Below are 26,191 nucleotides of genomic sequence, written 5' to 3'. Positions count from 1 at the left end.
GCTCCTTATTTTTGCGTCCCTAGTGTCTATCCCAATGCCTCGCATGTAGTAGGCATTTAATAAATGTACGTAAACTGATTAGTCTCCCCAATAAAAAGATCTTTAAGGGCAGTTGCTGAAATACAGTAAGCTATTAATAAATACTTATAGATTAATCAACATTTTTCAATCTTTCCATCCAGCTACTGAGAACCACTGCAATGATTCCCAGAGATGACCAGAACAGACACAGATCTACTCTTTGCTTTACATTGTATCATAATGAAGGAAATCCCAAGTGATTTAACCAAAGTTGATCAAACTGATGGTGCCTACATACTAGAAGAGGTTAAGGGAAACAAAATAACCTCACTAATTCTAACACCAAAAGCTGAAGGTCCTCATTAGGCCACACACTTATTTCTTAGAACCCTTAAAGAGGAACTTAGGACCCAGAATTTATATTCAATAGTTTCCATGGCATTTTGAATATCATTTCCAAAATGAACAAGAAATCAAAGCCCATCATGAATAGTAACATCAAGTTATGGATGACCTATTAAAAAAAAACTGTCAAATGCCTATGAGTTTGATTTCAATGAATTCTGCATGGGCAAGAACTAAGCAAATCACATTAACGCACAAAAAGAAAGAAGGTAAATTAACCATATCACTAGCTTTTTGATTAACTTTCATTGTGTCAAAAAGACAAGAAAGGTTGGAAGGTTCAAAATTTTTTTTATCCAAAACATGTTAGCTATGTAGCTATGGGCAAAAACACTTAACATCTCACTCTCAGTCTGTGAGTATAAACTGCAGAGTTGCTGATCTGTCTCCATGGAGGGAGATGCCATGTTAAGACTTTCCTATGAAGATGAAATCACAGGCCTAACCCAAAAAAGTATGATTTTTCCACCTCTTTATAACATAGTATCACATTCCCATCCTCTTCACTAAATTGTAGAAAGAATTCCAATGACAGGAGAGAGAATATTTCTTAAGATCATTTTAGAAATAGAAGAGAACTAGTACACCTAGTACAAACTAAACTTATTCATTTTGCAGAAGAAAAAATTGAAACCCCAGAAATGTTAAGTGCCTTACAAGGGTCACACAGTTAGTAGTAGAGCCAAATCATTAACAGGAGGGTAAACGTCTCAACGTTACGCAAGTTTTGTCGATTACTTCACTAGCCAGTTAAACCATGAGACGTGGAGAGATGATGCCATTTACTTGAAGGTGTCTGTCATTATTTCAGTGTAAAGTCTATTTTATGACAGATCCAGGATGCCTTTTAACATGGCTTGATTCTAAGAAGTAATGATGCTTTGAATCAATTTCACTCTTCATAGCGGATCAAGGACTACTTTCACTAGAACTCATGATATCCCTAACATATCTTCCTTTTGATCTTGTCCTTTCCGTGCTAACCATGATACCCCTTAATAAAGATGATGTGCTACCTCTGGCCCTCATTAAAGTCCTACACTCATGGCTCAGCAAGGATGGAAGGTGATCCCGATTTCTCAAAGGCTATGACAGTAAGAAGTAAGCTCCAGCAGGCTCTACCAAGCTGAAAAGTATAGGTCTGAGTAATTGATAAACAGCATTTCTCTGTGCATGGAGTTCTAGGGAAAATTTTCAATCAGATCATTAAAGAGATAGTTAGTGAAAATCTACAAAAGAAAGCAGTAGTTACAAAGAAACAGCATAACTTCCATAAAGAAAAACTTATGCCAAGCTTATGTCCTTCTTTTTGACAGCTATTAAACTCCTAGGTCAGAAGAATGCTATAAAAATTGATTATTTAGCTTTCACAAAGCATGTGATTTTTTAAAAAAAGCCTCTTGTACTAGTGACTAATTTTATGGACAAGATTATATATTGTATAATTGTAGGGTCAGCCTATACAATAGGCAATTGTATAATGAGATAAGAGTCTGAATTGGTTGAGTGCCTAGACTGAAAGTTAATGATCCAACGTCAAGATTCAGAGTGGACGTGCTATTTTGTCTCCAAGTATTTAAAAAGAATATATTCTTCTCAGGTATCCCCCAGAGTTCTGCCCTGGGCCCTCTTCCCTTTTGATTATGCTATTTCTCTTAACAACCTTCCCTATGAAGATGAAATCAAAGGCCTAACCCAAAAAAGTATGACTTTTCCACAGGTTCAATTATCATAACTCTATACAGAGGATTCCCAGATCTATTTATACAGCCCTAGTCTGTCTCCAGTCCCACATCAAGTACCTCTTGGACATTTTGAAATAGATGTCCCATATGCATCTCAAACTCAATTTCTGTCCAAAACAGAACTTATTATCTCCCCCCTTCCTACTACCCCCCCCAACTCCATTTCCTCTTCCAAATTTTCCTATTACTTTTGAGGACATCACCATCCTCCCAGTCACTCAGGCTCAAAAATACAGCCTCATCCTCAACTCTTTACTTGCACTCAAGTACCCCATATAGCTAACCTCTTGTTAAACCTCATTGTTCGTACCTTTCACATCTCTAGTTGTTTCCACTCAGTCACGGATACAGGCCCTCACCACTTCTGACCTGAACTATTGCAGCATTCTCATTGTTCTTTCCACCCTAAGTCTCTCAATTCACGCCTTTCTCCATTCAGCTGTCAGTGATTTTCACAACCTCCCCCAATAAACCTGTAGCTTACTCTTAGCTCTATGAGAGCAAATAACATCCTTTGTCTGGCATTTAAAGCCCTTCACAACCTGACCTCTTCTTCTTACCTTTCCAATCTTCTGATATTTTATTCCCCTTCACATGCTCTATATTGGTCTGCTTTCTATTCCTCAAACACAACTCTATGTGCTATCTCCATACATTTACATCTACTCTCCTCTATGCTACTCTACCTCATCTCTTTCCTCATTTCCTTCAAGACTCTGTTCAAATCCCACCTTCAACAGGATGCTTTTCCTGATCCCCTCGGATGCTAGAGCCTTCCCTTCCAAGGTTGCCTTCCATCTAGTCAATACTGTATGTGCTTAACTATTTATACTTTGTTTCCTCTATTAAAATATAAACTTCTTGGCAGGAACTATTTTTTGCCTCTATTCACGTCCCTAGGGCCTAGCACAATGCCTGCCTTAATAGTAAGCACTTAATAAATGTCTACTGATTGACATCAGGTGGAAGCTCCTGTCCTGTTTGGCTCCAGAGGGCAGAAACATGAACAAAGATGGAAGTTGTAAAGAGGCACATTTAGGTTTAATTGGAATGTGCTGCCTCAGGAGGTAATGAATTTCTCCTTCGTTAAGTCTTAAAGCAGCCCCATAACCCTAGATATATTATAGATGGATTCATTTTCAACTGATAACCAAGCATTTATTAAGCACTTGCTGTATTTGCCAGGTACAATAGATAGAAAGAATGAAACAACTCCTATTCAAGGAGCTTTCTGTTCTAACATTCATATCAATTAAAGACTGCATGAGGTGGCCATTGAGGTCCCATCCAACTCTGACATTAGGAGATTCCCTACCTTCTTAAACAATGGAATGACACTTAAACGTTTTTTGATGGTTCAATATGAACAGCTATTGTCTAACTGTGATGCAGTACAGTTTAGTGCTTCAGTCTTCTTGTCTCCTCCTTCCAGGGCAAGCTCTTAACTTTAAACTTTTTTACATGTTACCACTTTACTTGATATCTGGCTCTTCCCTGAAGAAACCATGGAACCCGCTCCACTAGACACCATTCCTACCACTCCCTCAAACTCAGGGACAGAAAGGCTAGGTATATTCCTCAAATCCTTAATGCCCCTTTCACATCATTCCCCTACTACTATATGTCAATGTTTTGGAGGGTTTTTTTCTTCCCTGAATTCCATGCAATGTTTTTACAACCCTCTTCCTATTCTCACTAGTTAGTCAACTAGCATTTATTAAGCACTTTCTGTGTGCCAGGCACTGTGTTAAACACTGGGGTTACAAAGACAAAAAACAGCCCCTGCTCCCAAGGAGTTATCAGTCTAATAAGGGAGACAACAAGCAAACAACTAATTACAGAAAAGACATATACAGGATGAATTGAGCGTAGTTTCAGAGGAAAGGCACCAAGATTAAGGAAGGCCAGGAAAGGTTTCTTACAGTAGATGAGACTTTAGTGGACTAAGACATAAGCAAACAAGGGAACCTAGGAGGTGGACAGGAAGAGGGAGAGCATTCTAGATGTGAAGGACAGCAAGTGAAAAGACTGTCACAAAATGTAGTCATGTGCCAGGAACTACAAGGGAACCTGGCTTCACTGGAGTGCTGAGTGCAAAGTACTTGGACGGGAGTAAGGGGTAAGAAGACTGTAAAGGTAGGAAGGTTAAGTTAGGAAAGGCTTTGAAAGACAGAGGATTTTATCTTTGATCCTGGAAGGAAAAAGGAGCTACTGAAGTTTTTTGAATGAGGGTGATAGTCAGATCTTACTTTTAAGATATATTTGACAGTTGAGTGGAAGATAGATTGGAATGGAGACTGGAGGCACGTAACCCCTACCAACAGGCTATTAATCCAGGCATAAGGTGATGAGGGCATTCACCAGGGTGGTAGTAGTGTCAGAGGACAGATATGAGATACCTTATAAAGATATAAACGGTAGGATTTGACCAATGATTGGATGGAGGGTGGGGAGAGTAAGTAGTAAAGGAGAACACCTAGATTGGAGGCAAGAATGACTGGGAGGATGGCACTGCCTTCAACAGTAATAGGGAAGTTCAGAATGGGGGCAGGGAGGAAAGGGGCAACTTAGGAAGAAAGGCAAGTTCAGTTTTGGGCATGTTCAGTTTAAGATGCCCTTGGGAAATCCAGTTCAAGATGTCTGATAGAGAGCGGGAAATGTAAAACTGAAGGTCAGGAAGGTTAGGGGCAAATAAACTGATCTGGGACTCATCTTCATAAAGATGACACTGGAGACTGACATAAACTCAATAAGTACGGGGAACTCCCAATGCTCTGTCCGGGACCTTCTTTTCTTTTCCCTCTATACTATTTCTCTTTGGTTCAGCTATTTCACTTGGGTTCAATCACCATCAAAATTGTGCATGTAAGTGGATACCCATTAGACAGACTCCAAAGTCTGAATAAAATGGCAATTTACCTTATATGATAATAAAATGCTATTTGTATAATTCAATTTTCCTAAAAAAAGGTCACAAAAAACCTCTGGAGAAAAAGATATTAGGATGCTTTCTCTAAAACTATCCCTGTGCTATAAAAATGATACTTCCCTAACCTAGCACCCTAAAATGGGACTTGAGGACAATACAAAATATAAATGAATAAGGCTAATGCCAACTCAGTGATGAATAACCCCATCTTCAACCAAGCCATCCAAAAACAAGACACCAAAGATCAGCTAAACCATAGCCAAAGTAACCAGAATATTTGTGCTCAGTTTATAAAATCAAAGTATTCCGTATTCAATTGTTCTCATAAGAGGATAGCAAAACAAAATAGTAAAACTTTAACCAATAGTAAGTAGAGAAGATAATTTATAACCAATTACTGTACAAACTGTTAATTCAATAAACATAGTTATACTGCACTCCCATGACAATAAAGGGAGGACATTAAAAAGAAATGTTTTATTTTATACAGTGACCTTAAAGCACAATGTAATTATAGTATTAGATAAATGCTGGAAGTCATTATCCAAATGATACAGCTATTTTATTTCTATGCACTTCTGTAATTACAAATAGCACTTTCATGACTTCCAAAAGAGCATCCATTCAATGTAGCTTTAACCTTGAAATACACACTCTAACATCCCCATAATTTGACAGTTTCCAGATAACAATGAGGAAGAGATGTATTTTTAATGATCTCTCATTTTGCTCAATGTGAAAAATAAATCAATGACGGACAAAAGTTCCAAGGCTCTGCAAGAGATTTTCTAGAGAAATACAAAGTGAAAGTTGCAACCATTTTGAGATTTCTAAGAACCATCTTCCATCTCCACATCCTGTTGTAATCTGAGCACCATTTTTTCTTCCAATTGTTTTCCTTTGCCTTTAAAAAAAAAAAAGCAGAGGAAAAAATCATTTTGTGACCTCAAAATTCATAACAGCATTCTCTATAGGAGTTGAGCACTTTGAAATATGTGTTTAACTGTTTGAAAAAAGTTCTGTCTCTGAAGTCAGCTACTACCAGTCAGATATTATCATCTACCAGGTATAATCTGTATTACCTAGATTTTTTACTGTGAACTCAGGAGACTTCAGACTTCTTGTTACAGCAGTCATCTTTACAAGAATATTCTTTGAAAGAAGTGGGCCATCGGCTAGGCACTAGATATCTTTTTGGTATGCAGATGTTACCACTCAAGATTTGTTATAATAGAAGCTCACCTTTAGCAGGACTTATGCATTCTGAATTCTAGTTTGAAAGCAAATCCCACCTGTCTCTGCCCTCTACAAATTATCTGGAGTATAAGTGTATATTAATTTACCATAAGCCAAACTGACCAAATGGTTCGTGTAACAAATTCATGTAACTAAGAGTAGTTCAATGAACTCAAAGACTGAAGTTTAAAATACTACTCTTTGACTAAGAGCAGATGAAAGGTATAAATTAAATTTATATGAATATCATCAAAATTATTTTTAAGACATTTCATATACCCAAGACTCTGCAATAAACATATTCTTCAAGTATCACAAGTTTATCAAAATTTTGCACATCAAATCCCTTTATAGATGCAACAAGAACTTGATATATAATAACAACCTGCCCCCCTAGTTTATCTTTCCAATAAATCCAGTCTTTGTTTTAAAAAGAGCACACATGGTACAGTGTTTACCTGCAAGAGGTGCCCTGATAAGGTGGATGTTTTGTTTGACTTCGTTGATGGCCTGAACTTTCTGTAGTTCTTTGCTCTTCTTTAACCTAAAGGGGGAAATAAAAAACAACACAGTAAGCTGTGGTTAATACCGTAAGAGCAATATTAAACTTGGGTAAGGTAAAACAATGTTACAGAAGATTTCAATGCATTAAAACAGAAACAGGATATAAAGTATTAAAAATGTTCATCATTAAAAAAAAATCATACAATGTTATGTAAGGTGGACCTATAGTTACTTTATTCAAATTTTCCCACCTGTTCATTATAAATTTAGCTTGACGTTTTTGTTTGATCTCTTCTACTCTCTTCATGGCATCAACTGCAATAAAAAAGATAAAAATATATTTTAAAAACCTCTAACACAAGCATATGCTTTCAACCCCTGTAATTCAAATGTACCTCTCCTTTAACATAACTTTTTTGATTATTCCTTATTTATTCCTTCATTATCCTAATTTAGAAAGCACTGAAATTGAAAGTGAATTCAAACATCACCACCATAAAAAACTGGGGATAGTGTGGATATGTGTTGACATGTTACATATTCTTGATTAATTATTCCTCATTAATTCATCCTTTCATAAACACCACTTCTCTAATTTTTTAAGAACCTCAAAGGCTGTTCAGTTTTCAGCTTAAGGAAGTATTGTAGCAAGGAGATGACACAGTGCAGTTGCAAAGTATGTGAAGGCCTAAAGTTAAGGAGGTGTAAAGAATTTGCTTTACCAACCAACAATACTAGTAAAACAAAAAGAGAAAAGGAATTATACTAATGGGCAAATATATTTATCTATGCAATAATATGTGCACTGCTTAGCTTACACTTTCTTCTTAATGGTATCATGAATGTTATTTAATGACGCTATTCAAAAGATCTAAATTGTAAAGCATGTAAAAACAAAATTGGAGCTGCTGTCCCCAAGAAGCAGTAAGAAAATACTGCAAGGACTAACACACTGACACTGAAACCTTGCAATAAAGTTTTACAGGGCAAAATGGAAAGAGTGTTGGGCTAGAAAACTACAGAAAACCCAGATTCTTGTGCCAGCTGTTGCATACTTGCATGACTTCAAGCAAGTCAACAAACCTCAGGGAGCCACAATTACTTCTTCTGCAAAATGAGGAATCTACCTCCCTGACTACCTCCAAGGGTTGTTAACATGAGGCTCAAACAATAAAAACAATATATATATGGAAAAGATAGTTTTGAGAATATGGACTAGTACAAACGGGAAGAATTCATGCTGCTACCTAATTCCTGAATCCAAGATTCAAAGGAAAGAAAAGCACTGCCAAGGCAACGTACCAGACTACAAACTAATCAGCACTCTTAGGACTTGATGCTGAAAAAAGCACTTTCAGCATGTTTGGTTAAAGAACGCCATCTGGGATTCTGACAAGCACAACCCTCTCCTGAAACATGAGATCCAGCAAGATATTTGCAAAGCACAACCTCTAACTTATTTTTCATTTACTTCCGATTCCTCCATCATTTGCAAGTTGTGAAAGAAACTGGCCTATGTTTGGAAATAAATCAGAAGCTGCTATCAACACAAAGTTTTCAGTTTTCTAAAGTAATAATAACAATGACTAGAATTTAGAGCTTTAAGATTTGCAAAGAACTTTTAATTTTATTTGATCCTCATAACAACCATAAGGAAACTAAGGCAAATAGAAGATAAGTGAGTTGTCCAGGGTCACTAAGCTAGTAAGTGTCTGAGGCTGTATTTGAACTCAGGTCTTCCTGACTCCAAGACCAGCACTCTATCTACCTCACCACCTAGCTGCTCTGAAGTATATGAAGATGATAAAAATGAAACACAGAAAACTGCTGACAGCTCAAAAAATAACACCTATTAGAACAAGCTCCCTGTGGCTAAAGTTAAAGCCAGTGAATCTGGAATTCCCTCTCCACCCTTTTTGCCCCTTCACTCATTTTCTGAAAATGAGTACTTTCAAGTAACCACTTGCCATTGTGAAAGCACCAAGCCCAAAAGAAATACTTTCTTTTGTTTTGACTCCTATTTTACATCAGTTCTTTCTTGTGTTCAAAGTTAAGCTCAATTCTCATAAAAATGCCCTAAAATGTAACAAAAAAAACAAGTATTTTTTAAAAAGCACTAAGTTCATTTGAAATTTTATTGATAAAATGTATCTAATAAAATAATTTATGAACAAACCATACTATACATTTTTACACTCCTAAACTGACAAAGCAGCTTTGGATCAATAAAGAATATTAAATTAATAATATAAATATTCCAGTTTTCTTCCCTCACCTGTCCCCAGCTCCTACCAAATTCAAGGGTATTTTCCCACAGCATCAAATTTCTTGTTTTAAAAAAGAAATCTGTAGGCAAATTCTTACACACATCTCAATAAAAACATTATCTACATATTTATACTTGGGCATTAAATAAATTAAGGTATTACTTATTAATTTCTCTGATTAAAAGGTAGCTAAGACATAATCACCTACTATGTTATAGAAGGGTTGCAATTTGGTGGTGATTGAGGGAGTTCTTATGTCAACAAAGCCACATAATTTTTGTGTATATATCAAATCAGTATGACTTGAAAAGCCCTATGAATCCCTTGCATGTTACCTGTTTTATTCCATAGCTCTCTCTGGTATTTGACAGGTTCATTTCTACGTTTTTCAAATTCAAATGAATTATCCTGTATAAAAAAATTAAGGAAAATTTATGCATTTATGAGATACAAAGTTTATCTTTAACAAAGTTAAAATAGTGTCTTTTACAAACGGTTCAAACTATGTCAAACCAAATACATTAATTTCTTATTATATAGTGACCACTGTAGAAGCACTTTTATCCATTCATTCCACTATATGTGAGACACTAGGTTAGCTATTGTAGAAATAAAAAGAATAAGTCATAGTCCCTACCCAAAGGGCTTACAAGAGTAGAGGGCATTAAGACACACAGAACTGAAGAGAATACAAGGCAGAATTGGAAACAAAAGGCACAGAGAACAGGAGCTGAAAAATACTTGTAGGATACTTTGTGCTATGGGAGAACATATGGGAGAACAAAAAGTCTAACTTAAAAGGTGGCATCTGAGCCAGGTCTTAAAGGAGGGGTAGAAAAATCAATCTGGAGGGTTCATTCTAGAAGGACAGAGAGAAGGTCATTCTGAAAACAGAGGAAAGAGCATGAGACAAGGCATGAAAGCAAGAAAGCAACAGGCATATCTCTTGCTTCTTTGAAATATGATCTTCTACAAGAAGCCTTTCCCCATCTATCTTGAATTTATCCTTTATATATCCTGTATATATGTAGTTGTTTGCATGCTGTCTCTCCCATTTGAATGTGAACTCCCTGAGGGTAGGCACTATTATTGCCTTTCTTTGTATGCCCAGGACTTGGGCACAGTGGTACACAGAAGACAATATATGCTTATTTACTTGCTGACTAGCTAAACTCTAGAAAGCACAAAAAGGGGATAATGGAAGAAATCTGGGCAAAACTGAAGAGGTCTCAAATAGCAAAATAAGAAGTTCAGACTTTATCTGGCAGGAAGCAGGGAGTCCAATAACAGAAGCTTTTTGAACAGAGAAGTAATGCAATCAAAGCTGTATTTAAGATTAATTCGGTAGCAATATGTAAGGTTAGGCTAGAAGGCAGAGAAACCAAAGGCAGAACAACAGTTAATAGATTAATGCAAGAATGTGAGAAAGAATACTAATAAAGGCTTAAAGTAGGATAGTAATAGTAGAAATGGAGAAAAAGAGTGTATTCAAAACATTTAAGGGGCAAAATCAACAGTATTTACTGATGCAGGGAATGGTAAAGTCAAAGATGATTTATGCTGATATTTTAGTCTTGAGTGACAGGGAAGAAGGTAGTGCTATTACCAGAAAAAGAGATTTGCGGGAAAGGTTTATTAGCTTGATTTTGAAAACACCAAGGTAGAAATGCCACCATAAGAATAAAGTAGAGATATTCAGGAAAGAAAAAAAAACAACACGAGACACAGCTCTGGAAATCAAGATCTAGAAGGCGCCTACATGGAAGTGTTAGTTGAGCGGTGAGCAGCAGAAGAAGACAGTGTAATGGAAAAAATATTGCACATGTTCTTAACCTAAATTGCCCAAGAAACCAGAGCCATCAGGGGACCTAGGCACGAACTTCGGCTCTGACACTTACTAGTTGTTTGATCATTGCCAAGTTGCTAATTTTTCTGAGCTTCAGTTCCCTCATCTGGAAAACAGTGGTAGCGATACATATGGTACCTACCTCAAATTAAAGCACTTTATAAATCTTATACAAATATAAGTAAAATATTGTTATCATCATGTTTCTCCAAGATCAAATGCAGGGAAAGAGGGCCGAGAACAGAATCAGGAGGAATAACAGTTATTTAGAATATAGGGAATATATAGTATTTAGAAAACAGGGGAAAAAATTAAAAGTTTAAAATTTAAAAAAAAAAAGAAAGAAAACAGGAAGGGCCAACCAAGGCTTAAAAAAAAAAGTACTAGAGGAGTACATTATCAAAAAAGTCAAGGGAGAGAAAAATTTCAAAAAGGAGGGTTATCAGTGCCATAAAATTCAGAAGTAGGATGAAGTCTGAAAAAAGACCAAGTGATAGAGTAACTAGCTGGTCAGACTACTCTTACAAGAATTTTGGCAATAAAGGAAAAACAATAGGAATATTCAGAAATGTGGATATGAAAGAGTTAACAATCAAGAAGAGGAAAGACTAAAAATACAAGAGAAGAAAGATAGAGCAAGATATCTAAAAAGACAGGAAGGAAAGGAAGGGATGAGACAGTGGAAGAGTCAAGAGAAAGAGAGAAAAAGATGGAAAAAGACAGAAATTCTTAAGTGGTAAGTAAGTTAAGGGATTTTACATTAGATAGTTCAATGTAAAAAATGTAGTTAATACATCATTCTGAATACATTGTTCCTATAATCTATTAAAATTAGAAAAGATTAGAGCAGGTACCTGCAAATAAGATCAAGTCAATCTCAAAATATTTTTAAAATCTTTACAGTTGAAAATTATGATGAAAGCTTCATCAATTATGCTATTAGACACTTATGTAAATATTGATATTGAAAAACAGTATTCAAAGGAAATCCACCAAGGCTAGCACTTTGCTTCTATTTATGGCCTCTCATAAATGACAACTACCACTGCTACATCCATTTATACAGAATTTAACACTATTAAAAATGTTCACTGATAAATACTGACAGGCTTAGAAAAAAAAAGAAACTACTGGCAGTACCAATTCATTGAGTTTCTAAGAAACTCATCTAGAGAGTACTCAAAACAGAGATTTCAACACACATTGACTAATGTTTAAAAAAAAAAAGGCAAGCAATTAAAATGCCAGTGACTGAAAACCGTAAGTTAAGGAGGGGAAAGGTCATAAAAATCATTTTTTGAACAAATGGCTATCCCAGCTATGAGGACTAACATTTACCAAAAGTGATCCCTTCCCTCCAGGGAACTCTCACTTTGTACATCTCACTAACACTTCTGCACTCTATACTGTGTTTATTTGGGGACATCTCAATGGATTAAGAGCTCATGAAGGCAAGGATAAAGTCATATTCATTATACCCCCTCAGCATCCAGAGCAGTATACACTACATAATAAATCACAACACACTATTATGATTCAGTTCAACAAGTGGATGACTATAACAAGTGATATCATCTGCCTTCACAGATTCAACTATTATTTACATATAGATGACCCAGAGTGGCTTGTGGATTAAGAGCAGATCCAGTGAAGAAGACCTAAGGTTCAAATCCACCCTCTAACAACCAAGATGGATGAACAAAGTCAAATCACCAAACCTCTCTGCGCCCCAGGCAACTCTCTAAGTCTCTAACTTAGAAGTTAGAGAGAAGGTAATGCTCTATTTTAGAAGAGGAAGGTCCTCCCAGGAAGTTCCTACATAGATGAAATCAATGGATCTGTAAAAAAGTAGATGGTCACCCACCTAAGTTTACCCAGTTCTCCCATTCCTAGGCAATGCTGTCTAGATGACTATTCACAGTCAACTCAAAATGAATACAGCAAATATAAAAAAATGAACTTTACACCCAACTATTATTACCATAATGCCATAACCTTTCCAAGATTCTAAACAAAGAATATGACCTTCAGTTTAAATGTCTTCTTAACTTTATGCAACTACCGATTGCCTAATCATGTTGTTCTTTTCTATATCTGCAGCATCTAGCCCTTCTATCACAAAAACCACAGTATTACGAAATTCCAAAGTTTAGTGTACTTTGAAAATGAGGCACTATCATCACAATATTTACAGCAAATAGTAAAATAATCAATCCAAATAATAAATCGCCATCCTGATTTTGTGTCACATAACAACATTTAATCTAAATTCCACTTGCAGGCTTACAAATGACAACGCTCAATTTTAAGACATAAGACTTGTTTTTACTTAAGGATACAAGTCTTTTAGGAATCTGCATGTACGCAAGAACAGAAACAGACATACACAGACTGTCTCTCTCTCAAATAGACATTATCAATGCAGTTACTCGCTCGAGTCTGTGATTTCCACAACCCATTAGGCTATTATTTCTAGAGATCTAAACGCTAATCATTCTAGAGTGACTTTATGATAGTTGCGTAACTCCTTTATCCACATAAAAGAAGCATATGTAATACAACCATGCAGTTACTGAAATTAAAGTCATTGAGATTTCCCTAATGAAATAGCAAGAACTATGCTACTAAATTGCTTTAAAAACACCACAGAAACTGGTAAGTCAGTAAAACCTGAGTTTTTACTTTAGTTGCAACTGTGATTGTGGTTTCTAGAATAGTCATATTTGAGTGAATTTCTAATGTATTACTAAAATGGAGGCAGCATGCACTTGACAGTAGCATGCAACTTGACAGAAGTCCCTAGCTAATGAGTAAATAGATGGTAATTGTGAGAAGGCAGGTGTCAGATTATAAGCTCTCTGGAGAGGAAAACTCTGTTATTCATTTTTGTATCACCCACATCAACCTACACATTGTAAGCACTCAATATATACTTGGCTGAATCAATGAAAGAGTTGAGAGGGTGAGTATTTCATTAGCAAAACAACCACAGTAAACTGAAAATCCCTCAAAAGATGCTTATGGTCATCAAAAGGATAATACAAAAGATCATGAATTCTAATTTTCCTATATTTTATACCACACAAAATGCATTTATCCATCTAAAGAAATTTTTTCCATTAAATTCCAAAGGATAAACTTCTGAGACAGGACATGCAAAGCACAAATCAGAGTATAACTGATAAGTCACACTGGAAAGCAAATTAAGTCTCAAGAAAGGATGAGGGGTAGCTCAGGTGGCACAGTGGATAGAGCACGAGCCCTGAAATCATGAGGACCTGGGTTCAAATCTGGACTCAGACACATAGCACTCGCTAGCTGTGCGACTCCGGGCAAATCACTTGCCTCACCAACAAAAAAAAAAAACAAAAAACACCCCACAACGTTTGGGGCAGCTAGGTGGTGCAGTGGGTAGAACACCAGCTTTGCAGTCAGGAGGACCTGAGCCCAAAGCCGGCCTCAGACACTGGACACTTACTAGCTATGTGACCCTGGGCAAGTCACTTAACTGACTGCCTCACCAAAAAGCAAAAATAAATAAATAAATAAATAAATAAAAGGAGGCAAAATTGCTGCAGATCACCAGTCTCCCCAGAAAGCCTTGAGATTCTTCATTTTTTCTTTATAGTCTAATTATATCTTGATAATCTTCTCAATCCCTTAAAAATTACTGCAGTACCACAGAGGACTAAAGTTGAAGTACACCATCCACCTCCTGCTAGAGAAGTGGTAGATTCAACATAAAGAATACTTTGGGACATGGCCAATGTAGGAATTTGTTTTGCTTGACTAAAGATATTTGTTATTAGGGTTTTCTTTGGCCTTTTAAAAAAATTGTTCAATTTGAGGCAGAGGGAAGAGGTAGGTAAGAGGAAGAGAAAATTAGTACCTATTAATTGGGAAAAAATAATAGAATTTAAATTTAAAACTACTGAAGCAACTGCTACAATAAAGTGTTTTTCCCAGAAAATCCCTATAGATTTTTTCAACTACTTTACTTTCTTTGATTCTGAAAAATAATCCTTGATAAAGAGCAACTTTGAAGGGAAAGGATAACATTTTAACAATTAAAATACTAAATTAATATTTCTTAAGAAGCCAATATAATACTGCAATTGTGCCAGTAGTAGAGGCCTGGTTGAAGAGATTTGCATATTCCTCCTTTAATTAGCCAGCTGCAAGATAGGGACAAGAAGCAATTACAGAGGACTCCCTATTATATGTATGTTGATGGCAATAAAGGGCTGTCCATAAGATAAGCAAACTGTGCCCCAGATGAATAGAATAAAGAGATCACTTAGCATGGTGAAGGTTAGGGATGTACTGCATCAAGTTTTGGTCGTATGTTCCCGTTTCCTTAGAAGATGGTCAAATAACTTTTTTTCCCTAAATATTTTTATTCTTAAACCTTCAGACAGAATACCATACTTTACTATCTCACTATGCCCTTAAGACATTTTAAGTGTTATTTTTAAATGAGAGCCTGTTCATTAAATAAGTCAAACCTTAATACTATTAATTTGTCCACCTAAAGTGATATTTATACAGCACTTTCACGTTTGCAAAGCACTTGGCATACATTATCTCATTTGTGGACAGATATAGTACAGGTACCACTTTACATAATTTACAGAAGCAAATTTAAAAAAAAACAACAGGGCTCTCTTCTAACAGATTCTCTCTTCAATTACCTAAAAAAAAAAAAAACCCACCAAACCCTCTGGAGGAAATAGGAAAAGAATTCATGATCTAAGGTGTGAAACTGGCAACTATGCATTTACTCCATCCCTATGACTTAATTCATGTAATAATTTGGGGACACAAACTCCACCTAAGAACAGATCAGAACTTATATCAAGGCTTCTATGGAGAAGTTACCTTAGTTGCCCTCAACAATTTAAGAACGAGTCTGGGAACTTCTCTGGTTGGATGGAACAGTGCTCCACCATTTACCTACCTTCTCTGTAACTGACAGGGTCTAACTGCACACACTGTTCTATACACCACGTATAGCCTCTAATATGACTTTCTGTCTATGCTGACCCTGCCAGGTTTTTCCTTAGGTGTTCTTGCTAGTTCATTTATTTTATTTTTTAATTTTACAATGTTAAATGTTGAAATTCATTCTTTAGTACATCAAGCACTTTGTAAGAAAGGCATTATAGCAATCCTGGAATCCCCACCTAATAGAATCAGCTAGGATTTTCTTTTCTTTGTTTAGGTTTGTTTGGTTTTTTTCAACCCAAATCCTTCAATAAGGGAGTATGTGATATGCCACATACTGATCTAGTAAAATTCAGCCCTAGGTTATAGCAAACTGAGCTCTGTATCCCCACAGTAACTAACAATAAATATCAGCAGGGTTCTTAAACAGCTTGGTCTGGTTAGAATACTGCAAGTTGCCATGGATGGACTTAACACTCCTTAAAAACATTTGTATGATTCCTCTTTATCAAATATTTCCTAAAATGCAATTTATCTATTATTAAATCTTGAATTAGAGAAATTATCTACCAAAAGAATTATCCATGCCACAGTTCCCCACTATTTTCCAAATGACAAAGGATCTCAATTTTTTTAATGACTAAATATAGCAGAGTATTATTACATATTGTGACTTGGCTGGCTTTTATTTCTCTTACTAAGTTCTACAGAATTACAATATTTAATGACTTCTAAGAATTACAGATTATCTAGAAAATCAACAGAAAGGTAAAACTAGGAAATCATTTTACAAGAAGCCATTTGATGACCAATTCTATCACATATTGCTAAAATAAAAATCAAAGTTTTGAAAAATATCCAGACTACTCCCAGTCCACTGTACTCACCACTGTAAGTTCTTTGCCAGCTGCCTTTCGGAAGGCTTTAGTCCATCTGACCTTACGAGGATTGCGCTTCTTTTTAAAGTTTTTATGGCATTTAGATTTACAAAATCTGAAAACCTGAAGGAAAAATAAAAACAAAACTAAGTAAGTTAGCATTAAGGCTTCTCCTGAAATAAAATGTTACTGTCCCAAGCCAAACAAATAGTAAAGTAAAACTGAGAAACACCAACTGCTATACACTTATTTCCTGTCACCCACTTCATTTTAAAATCAATCAGGGACTACATACTAACCCATGACTCTCAGAAAAAAGTTCAGGGAATAACCTATTGACAAGCTGGAATCACTAGAAATGTGGCCCCAAGATGGTCTTACTCATTTTTATAAATTTAAAAAACATTAAATTCCCCATATTAGTCACTCAAAATGAGAAGATGTTAAGGAAAGTAAGGAAGGCTAATTTCTAATCAACCTTTATTCTCAAGAACTTTTGTGTACTTCAAATGCCTTTAAGGGGGGAAAAAAGAGTAATTAAATGCTAGGCCAGGTAATTTTTTAAAAAAATAATACTTTTTACCCAGACTCAAATGTTTAAGCTCAAAATTCACTTAAGTATCTCTCACCTTAACAAAAAGCTAAATAAAATTTAAAATTCACTCCATTTTAACACTGCTATTTTGATAAATGAGAGGCATCATAAAATGGAAAGTGAGCTAGAATCAGACTCATGAAATCCTGGATTCAACTCCCACCTCTGGTAGGAGTTGGACCCCTCGTAAATCACTTAACCTGTCAGTGCTCCAGACAATTAATTCTCCAAGATTAAATTGGAGAGCAAGAGCTAAACTTTATTGGTACCTCATCTGGAGCTCTCTATAAAGATGAAATCACAAGTCCTGTTACCAAAAAAAAAAATTCTGATAAATATATGCTGTATTTACATTTAAGACTGCCTTCACAAATCTAATAAAAAATGAACAAAATTCTTGACTGGTATCTTAATATGATTAATGATCCAACTTAGTCCCTTCTATATTTGAACACAGACAAATGCCCCCTACAACTTTGTGATGCATCAGTGTGCTACTATTCATTCAGTCTCATGTGTCTTGTTGTGTTTGTTGCTTTTTTTTTTTGCTTTTACTAGGCAATTGGGGTTAAGTGACTTGCCCAAGGTCATACAGCTAGTAAGTGTCAAGTGCTGAGACACATTTGAACTCAGGTCCTCCTGAAACTCCAAGGCCAGAGCTCTATCGATTGCTGCCACCTAGCTGCCCCAAGTCTCATGTGTCTTAAACATAATTTTTTTTTTGGCTAGGCAATGGGGTTAAGTGACTTGCCCAGGGTCACACAGCTAGTAAGTGTTATATGTCTGAGGGCGGATTTGAACTCAGGTCCTCTTGAATCCAGGGCCAGTGCTCTATCCACTGTACCACCTATCTGCCCCCTTAAATGCAATTTGTACTACACTCTGCAGGAACGGCAGAAATTTTTTAAACATACTTGATTTTTGTGGAGTTTTGCAAATAAAATAAAATTGAATTTGTTTACTGCACATTACTGAAGGTGACTCATAATAAGAACAGGTTAGCAGGAAAACAACTAGTCATACTCGAGGAATAGTTTGAAGTGCTGAATTCAAAAGTATCTAGAAGATACATGACTAGGTAGCACCGTGGATAGAGCACCAGCCCTGGATTCAGGAGGAACTGAGTTCAAATCCAGCCTCAGACATATAACACTTACTAGCTGTGTGACCCTGGGCAAGTCACTTAACCTCACTGCCTACCCCCCCCAAAAAAAAACCAAAAACAAAGATACATGACTAGATGACATCAACCATCATACCACTACAGCACTAATACGGAAGTTTCTAATTTGAGAACTTAAAACAAATACTCTTTAACCCTTAAACAGTTCTATAACAGGTATACCAGATTTTCATTCTGCATAAAGAAAAGTATGTAACATATGAAAAATATAAGTTTCTCATACACAAAAGCAAAATATAACATTAGGATTTGTCTCAGTTCCCCATATCAATCAATAAACACTTACTAAGCCCCTTATTAAGCCCTACTATGTCAAGACTGCACTAAGTACTGGGGATACAAAAAGTGGTAAAGATAGTCCCTGCCCTCAAGGAGCTTACAATCTAAAGGAGCAGACAAGCACAAATAAATATATACACAGCAAGCTATAGACAGGATAAACAGTAAATAATTAATAGAGGAAAGGCACCAGAATTATGAGGAGTTATGGAAGGCTTCCAGGAAAAGATTAGATTTTAGCTGGGACTTGTCAGAAAAGTTAGTAGGTAGAGCTGAGGAGGGGAAGAGTATTCCAGTTATGCCCAGAACTGAGAATGTGTATCCAAGAGTATGTATCAGGGAATAAGGCATCATAAAAAGACCGAAAAGGTGGGAAGGGGCTAAATTATGATTGGCTCTGAATGTCAGATTTTTAAATTTGATGTATTTGAGCCAACAGGGAGCCAATGGAGTTTACTGAGATAATGTCATCAGACCAGAACTTTAGGAAAATCACTTTACTGGCTGAATGGAGGATGGAGAGATGGCTTTATATTGGAGGTTCTTCAAGTTATTCTCTCATAGAGTCTTTCTTGGGAAAACATTGTTAAATAACTGAAGGAAATGCTAAATTTCAGTTAGAAGTTAGTGAAAATAAAAATACATTTTTTCCGCATTTGAGTTCAAGGACCCCCTGAAATCTATTCACGAATCTCAAATTAATATAAACAAGTTTTCATCGTAACAAAGAATGTTGTTAAATTAACACGACATCTTCCTTTCTTGCCTCACTATTCCCACTCCAATTTTATGCTCCTTTTTAAGTACAAAAAGATGATAAGGCAGACGAAAGAAGAGTAAAAAATGCAATAATAGTTCCACTATACTCTTCCCATCACCAAGTTTCACAAACTTGTAGGCACTCCATTTTGTACAAGGGTACAAAGTGCATTAGAAAGCATTTTCTTCTCACTTCCACTTCTTAGGAGAACTCTGTTGTCCCCAGTGCCACCTGCTACAGGAAGTCTTTCTGCACCACCCAAGCATTAACATCTTCTCTTTCTTGGAATTACTTTGTTCTCTTTTATATAAGCTTTGTATTTACTTACTTGCCCCCAAACTCCTTGAAGTCAGGGGGGGTGACTTCGGTTTTTTTGCCTTTGGTATCCCCCCCAAATCTACACAAAATACACATTACATGCTTGTTACATCGAACTTAATTGCCGTTTCCGCACCCCTCCTCCCCAAACAAGAACACAGGCTCCTTTTGGGCAAGGTACATTTCATTTTTCGTTCTAACCCCCACCCCTTGTGAGTGCCTCGTACAAAGCAGGAACTTAACAAATGCCTGCTGAATTGAACTGAATGGAATTGTATTCCCCAAGTAGAATGTTAATTCCTTAAAGGCCATTTCATTTTTTCTGTTTCTATTCCTTAACTATAACCCTGTGTCTTGCCCATAGAAGGGGCTTAATAATTGAGGAGGCAGAGCCAAGATGGTGGAGTGAAAGCAGTGACTTGCTTGAGCTCTCCTCCAAATACTCATAAAAAATGGCTCTAAACAAATTCTAAAGCAGCAGAACCCACAAAAAGACAAAGTGAAACAAATTTCCAGCCCAAGACAACCTGGAGGATTGATCAGAAAGGTGTATCATGCTGGGCTGGGAGCGCAGCACGGCGTGGGCACGCAGGCCGCAGAAAACCTGGACCAGGCCTCAGGGAACTGAATCGCAGGCAGCTGTGGAGGTTTCCAGACTCCTCAATCCACCAATGCCAAAGACAACTTAGAAAGTCAGTGGGAAAAGTCTGTTTCTGTCGGTGCTGAGAAAGGAAGGCGGGATTTCAGCTCCATTCTCCAAGAGCGTGGCCCTGTGGGGGAGCAGCTGCTTCCCGAGCTTCCGGCCCACAGACTGAGGGGGAATCCAGTGGCTGATTAGAGAGGGATTGCAGGGATCTCTTTGCCAGTGCTGAGACAGGAATCTCTTGCTTTGCCCCTGTGTGGATCTGCGTCACAGTTCTGGGCGGCAGTGCTGGGGTGAGGAAGAGCGCTGGCGTGGTGGAGCTTGTAGTGGTTGTGAAGAGGAACACCTCCTCACAGTTACAGGACAGAAAGGAGTACTTGTGGTCACAGGCCAGGAAAGGAGTAAACACCTCGCCCCTTATCATACCACCTTGGAAGAACTGAAAATTGACAGGTCCCTCCAAGTATCGCTGAAAACAGCTCCACAAACCCCTGAAGCTTGGGACAGTTCTCACATTGGAAGCAGACTCTTACCTTAACAAGGTTTAAAACTCAAGTAATTGGCTGGGATCATGAGCAAGCAGCGCAAAAAGAGTCAGACTATATTATCTTACTTTGGTGAAAAAGAAGATCAAAATATACAACCAGAAGAAGACAACAAAATCAAAGCTCCTACATCCAAAGCCTCCAAGAAAAATATGAATCAGTCCCAGGCCTTGGAAGAGCTCAAAAGGGATTTTGAGAAGCAAGTAAGGGAAGTAGAGGAAAAACTGGGAAGAGAAATGAGAGTGATGCAAGAAAATCATGAAAAACAAGTCAACAGCTTGCTAAAGGAGACCCAAAAAAAATGAAGAAAATAACACCTTAAAAAACAGCCTAACCCAAATGGCAAAAGAGGTCCAAAAAGCCAATGAGGAGAAAATGCCCTAAAAAAAAAATTGGCCAAATGGAAAAGGAAGTCCAAAAGATTACTGAAGAAAATACTTCCTTAAAAATTAGAATAGAGCAATTGGAAGACAGTGACTTTATGAGAAATCAAGACACTGTAAAACAAATCCAAAAGAATGAAAAATTAGAAAACAATGTGAAATATCTCATTGGAAAAACAACTGACCTGGAAAATAGATCCAGGAGAGAGAATTTAAAAATTATTGGACTATCTGAAAGCCATGATCAAAAAGAGCCTAGACATCATCTTTCAAGAAATTATCAAGGAAAACTGCCCTGATATAGAACCAGAGGGCAAAATAGAAATTGAAAGAATCCACAGATCTCCTCCTGAAAGAGATCCCCAAAGGAAAACTCCTAGGAATATTGTAGCCAAATTCCAGAGTTCCCAGGTCAAGGAGAAACTATTACAAGCTGCCAGAAGGAAACAATTCAAGTACTGTGGAAACACAATCAGGATAACACAAGATTTAGCAGCTTCTACATTAAAGGACCACAGAGCATGGAATATAATATTCTGGAGGGCAAAGGAGATAGGATTACAACCAAGAATCACCTACCCAGCAAAACTGAGTATAATCCTTCAGGGGGAAAAAGTGGTCATTCAGTGAAATAGAGGACTTTCAAGCATTCTTGATGAAAACACCAGAGCTAAACAGAAAATTTGACTTTCAAATACAGGACTCCAGTGGAACATGAAGAGGTAAACAGGAAAGAGAAATCATAAGAGACTTATTAAGATTGAACTGTTTACATTCCTGCATGGAAAGATGATATTTGTAACTCATGAGAACTTTGTCAGTATTAGGGTAGTTGAAGGAAAAAAACTGTATGTATGTATAGATAGATAGATAGAGGGCACAGGGTGAGTTGAAGATTAAGGGGTCATATCTGGAGAATAAAATTAAGGGATGAGAGAGGATGATACTCGGAGAAGAAAGGGAGAGGTAGAATGGGTAAATTATCTCACAAAAAAAAACAGAAAAGTCTCTCACAGTGGAGGGGAAACAGGGGAAGGTGAGAGGGAATGAGGGAATCTTATTCTCATAGGATTTGGCTTAAGGAGAGAATAACATACACATTCAATTGGGTATGGAAATCTGTCTTACCCTACAGGAAAATAGGGGGAAAGGGGACAAGAGAGCAGGGGGTGATAGAGAGGAGGGCAGATTGGGAAAGGGGTAATCAGAAGCAAATACTTCTGAGGAGGGACAGGGTCAAAAGAAAGAATAGAATAAATGGGAGGGCAGGATAGGATTAAGGGAAATAGAGTTAGTTTTTCACAACATGTCTACTATGGAAGTGTTTTGCATAACTGCACATGTACAACCTATATTGAGTTGCTTGCCTTTTCAATGAGGGTGGGTGGGGAGGGAGGAAGGGAGAAAATTTGGAACTCAAAGTTTTAAAAACACATGTTTTAAAAAAAATGTTTTCACATGCAACTGGGAAATAAGAAATACAGGAAATGGGGTACAGAAGTCTATCCTGCTCTACAGGAAAATAGAAGGGGAAGGGGATAAGAGAAGGGGGGGGAGAGATAGAAGAGAAGGCAGACCAGGGGAAGGGGTATTCAGAATGCATGCTATCTTGGGGTGGGGGGAGGGGTGAGAAATTTGGAACTCAAAAACTTGTGGAAGTGAATACTGAAAACTAAAAATAAGTAAATTTATATTTTAAAAAAGGGGGGCTTAATAATTATCGAACTGAATTATTTACTGTTTAAATTGTCTTCTCCCGTAGCCCCAAGTGAAAATAAGTGGTCCCAATAAGTGGCCTCTAACTCGGTCTCTGGGGTGGGAGGCTCCTGGGATCTGACCAGCCCACCCACCAACCGCAGCAAGTCAGCAGCAGAGCGGCAGCGTAAAAGACCCAAAACACTACGGCAAGCGAGCGAGGCCCTTCAGAGAGCGCACAGTCACGTGAATTGGAGGTTGGGGGAGGGAACCTCTCAAGGTCCTGGGGACGCATGCCAGACCCGACACACGCTCACCCCAGCGTGCCCGCACCTAACACCTCACCCCGTCCCTCGCCCGCTATCCGCGGCCTCACCTTACAGTCGTTGCGGACAAACATCATGCCGTGCCCCGGGTACACCGGCCCGGAACAGAAATAACACTTCTCGATGCGCATCTTGAAGTTGCGCCGCCACCCTTCCTAGAGATCAGGACGCTTGAGAGGAAGTGACGATGAGGACTTTTCCGGAACTACGTTTTTTCTTCTAGGGCTTCTTGGAGGCCCCGGGACGACGCGGCGGGGCCCTCTGGCGCCACCGTGTGGGCATTGCTGAGGACGACAATTGATGGAAATCTGCGTTGCGCCCCCTGGCGGGAACTGCGGGAGATTCAGCACTGGAAGGTCCGTGAATCCTAGGGATCATAGATGTATACCAGAAAGGGACCTCAAAACTCATCTAGTCCAATCCCAGCCTTTTAGAAATGAGGAAATTGAGGCACAGAGAGAGTACAGATTCAGAGTTAGAAGGAATGGTAGAGTATCTGTCTCCCCCTCCCCCTCCCTTTTCCAAAGAATCATCCCATATAACAAGAAATTTTTTTTAAATTTTGCTAGGCAGTGGGGTTAAGTAACTTGCCCAAGGTCACACAGCTAGTAAGTGTTATGTGTCTGAGGCTGGATCTGAACTTGTTGCGGTGTGAGAGGTTGAAAGGTTGTGACCCCTCAAAGACCAGAGTACAGGACAGGTCCTCAGGAATGAATTCACAGACTCAAGCATTCTTTAATTCAAGGTGGCAAAGTTTATTGTTACACTTTTCAGTGGGCAAGGATTCTTAAAGGATGCTGCAAGAGACTGAGAATGCAGCTAGGGTTTATATGGAAAAGAGCATGGGAAAGAAATGCCAGGGACACTGATGAGGTAATCCAAAGGTGCAGGTGTCTTTGGGGGCTATGGATGGCAAAGTACAGGGAGTATACCGGACAGGGACGGAGATGACCAGAGGTATGGATCTTTGGAGTCTGGCAGGAGGAAGAGTCCTTGGGCTGGCGAAGGACAAACCTCCTTGGGCTGGGCAAGGCACCCCTCTCCCTCTGTCTTGATGAGAGAATGCTCTGCAACAAGGGAAAACTTTCTTACAAGACAGGAACTTACTAAGGAATTGGGAGGCTTCCAGAGACATGATCTGAGGCCTGGGCCTGAGCAGCCCAGCTCTGTGTAGCTGCACCACGGAGAGAGATAAGGGTCATGCTGAGGCCTATGCATGAATAACTGCTAGGCACAGTGTCCTTGGGCTAGGGAGAAACTGTCAGGAATAGTGTTTCTGAGGCTAGGGAGAAACTGGGGTACAAGTACAAGCACCAAAGCACCCCATCAAACTCACATCCTCCTGACTCCAAGGCCGGAGCTCTATCCACTACAAATAATATTTTTAAGACAAAAAATGGAGAGGAAAAACATCCATAAAACTGATGGATACATCCAAAAAGTAACACATGGACTGCACACTCCTGAAAAGGAGTGGGGGTATCTTCTTGTATCTCTCTGGAACCATGCTTGTTCTTTGTAATTTTGCAACATCCACTTTTCATTTGTGTGGTTCTTTCTGTTTACATTACTATAGTCCCTATGAGGCAGCTAGATGGCTCAGTGGTCATAGAGCTCTGGGCCTGAAGTTAGGAAGACCTGAGTTCAAATATGGCCTCAGACACTTACTAGTTGTATGAGCCTGGGCAAGTCACTTAACCTCTGCTGGCCTTGATCCACTGAAGAAGGAAATGACAAACCACTCCAGTATCTTTGCTAAGAAAATCCCATGGACCATAACAAGTCATGATGTATATTGTTTTCTTGGCTCTGTTTACTTCACTCTGCATCAGTTTATCTAGATCTTTCCACACTATTCTGCATCTGTCCCATTCATTATTTCTTACAGCACAGTAACATTCCATTACATTCACGTACCCCAATTTGTTGAGCCACTCCCTAGTTAATGAACATCTACTTTGATCCCAGTTCTTTGCTATCACACACACACACACAAAATGCTGTTATAAATATGTATCATATGTATATGTGAATATATATATACATATATATGCATATATATGTGTGTATATATATATATATATATATATATATATAATTTGGTGTATATAGGGGACTTTCTTATCAATTGCATTCTTGGGGGTATAAGCCTAGTAGAGGAATCTCTGAGTCAAAGAGTATGGATATTTTAGTCACTTTATTTGCATAATTCCATATTGCTTTCTAAAATGGTTGTACTACTTCACAGCTCCAGCAAGAATGCATTAGTGTACCTATCTTTCTACAGCCCCCCCAACACTTACCATTTGCATCTTTATTCATCTTTGCCAGTTTGCACAGTATGAAGTGAAACCTCATGGTTTTTTAAAATTTGCATTTATATTATTATTAGTGATTTGAAGCATTTTCTACATAGCTAATAGATTGCAATTATTTTGAGAACTGCTCATTCATATCATTTGAACACACAGAAGAATGGCTTTTGGTCATATATGTGCATATAACATATGTGTATAGGAATATGTGTTAAGTGCTGATAATATATCTTTGATACCAGACCCTTACAAGAGAAACTGCTCTTCTAAATCCAGCATCATTTCCAGTCTACCACAAAGTCACATAGGTAGCAAGCAAAAAACCCAAGATACCAACAACCTGAGTCCTGTATTCCAAATACAGTACAGCTGTT

General features: G+C 37.8%; 1 protein-coding gene and 1 long non-coding RNA gene across 3 annotated transcripts in view; one reads left to right on the top strand and one right to left on the bottom strand.

Moving 5' to 3' along the window:
- Nucleotides 1–5,365: 5,365 nt before the first annotated feature.
- On the bottom strand, nucleotides 5,366–23,701 carry RSL24D1 (ribosomal L24 domain containing 1). Its single transcript, XM_020981236.2, has 6 exons — nucleotides 23,553–23,701; nucleotides 16,785–16,898; nucleotides 9,443–9,515; nucleotides 7,092–7,155; nucleotides 6,795–6,880; nucleotides 5,366–6,004 (listed from the first exon to the last, which is right to left on the bottom strand). Exons 1-6 carry the CDS (start codon nucleotides 23,631–23,633, stop codon nucleotides 5,931–5,933), a joined length of 492 nt encoding a protein of 163 aa, XP_020836895.1. The 5' UTR covers nucleotides 23,634–23,701; the 3' UTR covers nucleotides 5,366–5,930.
- Nucleotides 23,702–23,762: 61 nt separating this feature from the next.
- The window catches only part of LOC110204967 (uncharacterized), a 29,418-nt gene continuing 26,989 nt past the window's right edge, over nucleotides 23,763–26,191 (top strand). For both annotated transcript variants that reach the window (XR_002323478.2, XR_002323477.2), the window contains exon 1: nucleotides 23,763–23,858. This is a non-coding gene — a long non-coding RNA (uncharacterized LOC110204967). The remainder of the gene's footprint in view (nucleotides 23,859–26,191) is intronic.

Source organism: Phascolarctos cinereus, unplaced genomic scaffold (genome assembly GCF_003287225.1).
Source record: "Phascolarctos cinereus isolate Bilbo 61053 unplaced genomic scaffold, phaCin_HiC Scaffold_3;HRSCAF=262, whole genome shotgun sequence".
In the NCBI taxonomy this organism is placed as follows: Eukaryota; Metazoa; Chordata; class Mammalia; order Diprotodontia; family Phascolarctidae; genus Phascolarctos; species Phascolarctos cinereus.
This window is presented reverse-complemented; position numbering and strand designations above follow the sequence as displayed.